General features: G+C 38.7%; 1 protein-coding gene across 1 annotated transcript; it reads right to left on the bottom strand.

Annotated features, from left to right (window-relative positions):
• Window positions 1-1,380: 1,380 nt before the first annotated feature.
• On the bottom strand, window positions 1,381-3,435 carry LOC114355408 (venom protease-like). Its single transcript, XM_028308240.1, has one exon. The coding sequence runs from the start codon at window positions 3,405-3,407 to the stop codon at window positions 2,265-2,267; it is 1,143 nt and encodes a 380-aa protein (XP_028164041.1). The 5' UTR covers window positions 3,408-3,435; the 3' UTR covers window positions 1,381-2,264.
• Between the last annotated feature and the right edge of the window lie 4,202 nt (window positions 3,436-7,637).

Below are 7,637 nucleotides of genomic sequence, written 5' to 3'. Positions count from 1 at the left end.
TAAGTACCGTATATTTTGTAATTGATTAGTTGCCGTAGATTAGTAGACTAGCAATGAATGTCGAAATCATTATTCAAAATATAGCAAGATGGAATACACTTTGATGTGCACCACACAAAAGAGAAATAAACCCAAAAGAAATACGAAATCGAAACAGAACAATTATTTAGGCAGTCTTATCACTAGGAAGCGATCTCTTCCAGGCAATGATTGACTTTAAAGGTCTTATTAATGAGTTCGGTGTTGCCAGAAGGTTACTTTTGTAACCTTTTACGTTACTTTTGAACTGCATTGCTTACTTTTAGGTTACACTAATGAAAAGGTTACTTTTAGGTGATTTTTCAGAAATTGTAGAATTAACTTTTACAGGTTAATCAGTAAAAAATATTACAAATGTCAATTTAAAAATTATGTCATAAACTGCATTTAAACATGAATTAGATTATTATTTGTTAAAAAAATGAGGTTTAGCGAATGTTTTTCTAAAACGCAAATCCATGAAACGTTTTTATACGACCGCGACCAGTCTCTGTTCGGTCTTCATGGAATGGTCAAAATTTTAAATTTAGGGAAACGATCGATGATCAATTGNCGAATGAAGGTTACTTTTTATTCAAAAAGGTTACATTTTTTCATATTTCTGGTAATTTCGGACGAGACCCGACTGGCAACACTGATTATGAGTTTTTCAAATTAGTGTTCATTCAATCTCTTGGAATTACTTCCACAATTTCTTATAACAAGTAAAGGTATGGAAATTTTAAATCATGTAAAAGCTTGAAATCGTAAAGCTTGTTGTAAAACCATAGATTTGCACGTTCGGAAGCCATAACTCTTATCGGCAGCTCGTTTGGAGGAACAACGGGATCGTAGATCTCATTAATGCCCGCGAGTCCCGCGTCCCGTGCGCCTGCGCCGTCCGTCTTCGGCAGCCCTATTTGGCGATTTGTTAGATGCAGAACATACGGGATGGTAATTGAAGCGTGCTCGACACGCTCGAGCGCTCCGTCATTTCAAATTTTCTCTGAAGAGATGTAGAGAATCGTTGCTGAACATTTCTGACTATTAAGTATGCAGTTACAAAAGGCAGACTTTGATTATCAAAATATGATATTAATAATATAGAAGGCACTTCTTTCACCTCATAGATAAATATCTAAGAACGGCATGATATCGTAATTGATAAGCACAGAAAAACAATAGTAAATAGTCAATATCTTTATTGCATTCCATTTTGTATATAAGGTCTTAAACAAGCTATAGTACCAAACACAGTTTGGGCACAGCAATATTGTTTTCTAAAAAAAAATTATTTTTTTATTAAAAAAGAAACTACCTACCTATACATAAAATATAGGAAGAGAGGCTATGAGCTGCATAATCAGATTGAAAAGAGTGACTAGAGGGTAACTATACTTCTAGAACCGTTGTGGCGTTTTAATTCCTGCGCAAAGTTCCTCCCCGTATGTTTCCGTGCTGTCCACTATCGATCGCCGTAAATCGCGGTAACGGTCGCGGCGTCTGTCGCGGGAGCGCGAATTGTCCACTTATTGTTACTGTAAGACCCACTGTTTACGACACCTTACTTATCTGTAAAAGTTTGGATAGGAGTTGGAGGGAGTGCAGATGTGATATGGTGGACCGAGCTTGCCAAAAATATGCCTATACAACATGCCTTTGAAGGGTTAGCTAAGAGAACAAGTAGCAAGATCGCATCATATCTTATTAATTTCGTACTCTGGGAAAATTATGTCCAAAAATACTCGACTCAACGCGGCGTTACAATGGCTATGTTTGCTGTTCCAAAAATTTCTAAGTACTACCTAACTTTATCTAAAGCTGCCCATACTTCTTTTTCTAGATAAGTATCGTAAGAGCAATGCCTAACTGGCAGACAACCGACGACATCTGTCGGACGTATAGTATCCTCGCACATGTCGCGTTTTTCCTAACGCCCGATCGTCAGTCCGATGGGGAATCTTGTTACAGTTGTTTAGGCTTATAGAACCAAGTGTTACAGCCGCGAGTGAGTTAGACGAGTATTCTTTGGTGAGTTACATTGATGTGGGTTAGTATGGATTTAGTATCACGTCTGGCGGGAGTACTTCGTCTTTATAGTAAATTTTTCATGAGCAGTTTTATAAAAAATGCATTTTTTTTTGTTGCAATCCATTCGGTCAATGTTATTGTACTGTCAAGTCTCTTTAGTTGAACATTTTCACCGGCTTAATTAAACAAAATAATACAATATTATAACCTTAAATTTATATCTTTATTGTAGTTCTCCCCAGCACCTTTTCTTCTATCCACGGCACGTAATATGAAACGTTAACATATACGCCTCTGAACGCACTATACTCACATGCGAAGCCGCTTGAGACAATTCCGATTTGGAAATACAGGTCGATGCCATCATAAGGCATATCGTCGCCTTTGGGTCCCACGCACTGCAGCCACACCAGCGGTCCCCCGCTGTCCCCGTGACACGCGTCAGTCCCATGCTCTCCTGCGCACAGCACCCGCTCGTCTATTGTATAATAGTGCTTATATATTTTTCTACACTCTTCATTATCGTACAGCTTCATCGATGAATATAAGAGCTTGGATGACAAACTCCCACTCTCAGTCTCTCCCCAACCTGTCACAGTTCCATGAGTTACACCTTCTATATTTCTTCTATAATAGGTAGGTAGTGGCAAACACACTGGGCTTATGTTTTCTGTAAATTGAACGTCTTCTGCTAACACAACCAATCCAATATCGTTGGCGGTGTTTGAATATGATTTTAAAAATTCCTCGTGAAGTATAGTCCTTTTTATTGGATAGTCCCTAGATTTTGGATGTTTGACGAAACGAGTCTTTTCTACTAAATTTATCACGCCAAAACGTACCACGTACAAGGAGTCCGTGATGCAATGTCCAGCAGTGAGGACATGTCGTTGGGTTATGAGGGAGCCTCCACATCGCAAGCCATCTTTGTATCCCAGCAGAGCCATCCAGCGAGAAATGGCTGTATACGCAGGCTTTGATGCGAGTAAAAACGAAGTTTCATATTTGCAAAAAAGTCGTTTAGTATCAGTTGACCCGCAGTTTGAGGGGAATTCTTCAACAAAATCATCATCATCTGCTTTAAAACTTACGAGGTGGTCACTCTCGTTGCTACCATCAAATGGGCAGCATATTTTAACACTATTACCTTCAAAACCGCATTTAAACTCCTCGGTGATTTTCAGTCCTAATTGGATGGTCTCCGGGTCTTTCAGCAGTAACACATATTGGGGACACATAGGCAGGGGGACGCAGGTACCGTTCTGCTCCCCCATTGCTTTACACACCTCGGGATCTTGACTTAAAACTTTGTTAAAATGCAAAATACACAGCGCAACAAAAAAGCACGGCAGATACATGTTTAATCAAGTAGTTTCCTTCGATGCAGACGGAACGTTACTAGTCATCATTCTTGATATTATAAAAATAAGTATAACTGGTTCTAGATTAAGCTCAATTAAAAACCGGCCAAAAAACTGTTGGATTTACGCATTGAGGGTTTCGTAGCCTAATATCTCTCTTCTCCCAAAATAATTACATTGCTAACATGGACGCGGAACACGAAAATTCCACGTGGAATAAAATTATTTTTCCTGCGCGGTGCTAGTATTTTACAAATAACCCTGTATTTAGATGAAACTTAAATATGTAATTACAATGTATGTACCTTTCCCACACTATCACACATTTAGCTTATTAATTTTGACTTATTATCTTCCCAGGCGTTCTTTTAATTGATAGAGTTCAAAACCTAACTGAGCCGATAAGCGATAAACGGGAGCAAAATGATGTTCTATCTATACTATTCTATACCATGGGTTCGTCATTTTATCACCGGAACCCTAAAAATGATGGCAAGCCGGTTGAGGAAAATTATTTGGTACAATAATGTCATATTTATTATTGTAGAAACTTAACAAAAAAATTCAAACTAAAAAATGTTCCGTCACCGACTCCAAAAATATAAAGTCAGATTTTAAAATTCAAGCAACATCTTTTTGTAAAAAAAACTAATTGATTTAAAATATATTCTCTCGAGTTACAACGTTTGCAACAATTTCTATGCCTTCGCGTTTTTCTTGCTTCTACCAGTATCCCAGAGAACGCGAGTCAAAGTGAAATAAATCATTATCGAAATAGGTCCTCTGACGTCATAGGTCTTGTAAGACACTTTAATGCTGAAATCCATCGACAAGACTGCCCGATTTGTCGCGAAATTTATTATTAACTAGCTGACCCGGCGAACTTCGTACCGCCTTAGCGTAGAGATTTTCTTAATATTTTTTTCCGTAAGAACCATCCTTGGACTTCCACAAACATTTAAAAAAAAGAATTATCGAAATCGGTTCAGCCGTTCACACGTGATGCCGTGACAACGCGAAACGGGTTTCATTTTTATATATATAGATAGATTAAGGAAATTTACGCACAATGAGTGGCGGCAAATTGGCCGCGGCAACACGACACCTGTCCGGCTTATTTACGAACCCACTAACGCCTTCAATAACATAGTTTAGGTTAATGTTACAAGTGCGCTACTTCGCAAGACTATTTCGATATCGACACATTGCTCCTATCCGCCTCATTCACTCATAACTAAAATATTTTGTAAATTAAAAGTAAGAGTTTAAATCATCATCATCATCATTATTTCAGCCACAGAACGTCCACAGCTGCATATAGTCCTCCCCCAATGAGTTCCACATCGCCCGAATCTAACTAGTTTTACATAAGTCCTGTTGATAATGATAGAGGGGTAGGTATTTTGCTATAGAATAAACAAAGGTAATAAACCTAAGATACAACAAAATCAAAAATCAAAATCAAAAATGTTTATTCAGTTTAAACCACAAGTGGAACTTATGAACGTCAAAATATAGTAAATAATACAAAAGAAAAGGTAGCCCTTAAGGGGCACTTTACATGTCTCCTTATCTTTTGGGCCCTACCAGCAACTTTACCTCAATGAGGAAATCTGTCATAATTCAGTAAGTTAATATGCAATTAACTGTACCTACATAAAAGTATTATTTACTTTTGGGTTAAGTAATCAGTTCGATGAAGTAACGTCCACCGCCTTCGGAAGTCATTGTAGACCGACCCCTCACATCGCCGCAACGTTAATAAGTCCGGTCGTGAGGTTGCCCAAGACTGCAAGAGCCGCAATTCGAATTAATAGCAAATCTAAGTACATGCTTACCGCCATTATTCGTCCGCTAACTACCCGCAGCGATTACTCCGCCATGTTATAGTTCTAATTTAGAAGCAATTAAGGCGACTATACACTTAATAGGTATTACAAATATCAGAAAATTGTATTGCTCGTTCAATCATTTTCTAGCTGTTATTGAGTTTTGTCTTTGACTCATATTAATAAACGACCTCATCAAAAATCAAAACTTGATTATTTGGTTGAATTCCAATATCAGTCTATGCTTCAGTTTCATTCCAGAAAGGCCTAGGATGCCAGCACGATAAACTTTTATCGATGCATTTATCGATATTGGACGAGAATCCCAAATATTTGTCGTCTAAAATCGTTTATAACTTGCCACAAGAATAAGGGGTTAAAATTGTATTATTCTTTAAAGTAACATTTAAAAAATATTGGCTATGTTGTTGGTCTATTCATTGGTTGAGTGCCTATCGTTTTGGCTAATAACAAAATGTAGGCAGTGCGAATTTATTGAAAAGAAAAAGTTGGCGCACGCTGTGTTTTTATAATCCGATCAGGTGTACGAGCGCCTTAACCCCACAATAAGAGCACGACTACTATTAACTTTCGCTAATCCAATTTCCTCTTAATTGCCATATTTCGGAGCTCGCGAATAGCGAGCGTGTGATTCTGATGCCGATAGATAAGGCCTGGCCATCGATATTGTGGTCACGAACAATAATTACTTCCCATCCCAACTAATATTATAAATGCGAAAGTAACTCTGTCTGTCTGTCTGTCTGTCTGTTACGCTTTCCCGCTTAAACCTCGCAACCGATTTTGATGAAATTTGGCATAGAGATAGTTTGAGTCCCGGGAAAAAACATAGGATAGTTTTTATCCCGGTTTTTGAAACAGGGACGCGCGCGATGAAGTTTTTCTGTGACAGACAAAATTCCACGCGGGCGAAGCCGCGGGCGGAAAGCTAGTCCCAACTAATATTATAAATGCGAAAGTAACTCTGTCTGTCTGTCTGTCTGTCTGTCTGTCTGTCTGTCTGTCTGTCTGTCTGTCTGTCTGTCTGTTACGCTTTCCCGCTTAAACCTCGCAACCGATTTTGATGAAATTTGGCATAGAGATAGTTTGAGTCCCGGGAAAGAACATAGGATAGTTTTTATCCCGGTTTTTGAAACAGGGACGCGCGCGATAAAGTTTTTCTGTGACAGACAAAATTCCACGCGGGCGAAGCCGCGGGCGGAAAGCTAGTCTATCAATAAAAGAAGGATCTGTAGCTGCTTGGTGGGCGGACGATAGCTACAGGGTGGTGAATAGACCTAGCTTGGAACCTAAACGCGATGTTGCATGAGTGCTGGTGGAATGATGGCGCATTTGCTTGCTCTACTTCTGCGTTGTTAGGTACTCTACTTGTATACATGTGTAGGCTACGTGGAATTTACAATACTCGTACTTTGAGATAGTAAAAAAACCTGTAACTTTTGCCTGAGACTTCACCAACCTGAGTTTCGAAAAATGATAACCTATGTTAATATCTGACGTAGAATAGATATTACCAAAATAATCCCTGTGGGTACGTGTTTGATGGAAAGGAGTTATAAACATTCGTGTTTATCCTCACACACTTTTGCATTAATAATTTTAGTAGGTACAAACAGTTCGTCTAACTCTAGTATCGCGCACTAGCAAGGCATCCCGGCCCGATGTGGGTCGCGCAGTCTGTGACGAATTAAACTGGCCATAAAGCTGCAGCGGCCCGCGCCTGGACACGACTGTACACGCGGACAGATGTTAAAGCTATAGAAAGCTCTTTAATTAAAAAAATATAAGCAAGTTACCAACACAAGTTATAAAGTGTCTATACAGTATGTCCGTCAGCTGAAAGCTTGAAAGATATAGAAGAATACAAACAAGATAAACTTTAATCAGCGTCATTTAGGAGACGAACCCAAACTACAAACCAAAATTACCGATAAAATAAAAGACCTTTACCACAAACAAATTCAAAGGTGATTAGTTAAGTTATAGTTATTTGTCATTATTGACTTATTGTAGGTACCCTAGCGTCAGATACCTGTGTGCCTACCATGAGTTTACATTAGGTGAGCTCGCTAGCGAATACGTCAAAAAATTCTATGAACATTTTATTTCTTGAAAGTAGCCGCTAGGGGCGCTGCACAATATGTCATACATTTAAATGTCATTTTTTTACGCAGTCGCTAGCGAGCACACCTAACGTAAACTCATGGTAGGCACACTGATAAGCTTTGAAAGTGAATAAATCAAACAGATCCTAACAGAATCAACCACACAACGAGAAATTTTAATTTAGAACTGTCAACCGCATGGAATTTTCCATGAAGAAGAAGGTATACACTAGGGATGGGATAAGATCAGAAACCAGGATGGGATAATTGAC

The sequence above is a fragment of the Ostrinia furnacalis genome, unplaced genomic scaffold (assembly GCF_004193835.3).
Source record: "Ostrinia furnacalis isolate ACB-3 unplaced genomic scaffold, ASM419383v2 OfSCF2396, whole genome shotgun sequence".
Lineage (NCBI taxonomy): Eukaryota > Metazoa > Arthropoda > Insecta > Lepidoptera > Crambidae > Ostrinia > Ostrinia furnacalis.
This window is presented reverse-complemented; position numbering and strand designations above follow the sequence as displayed.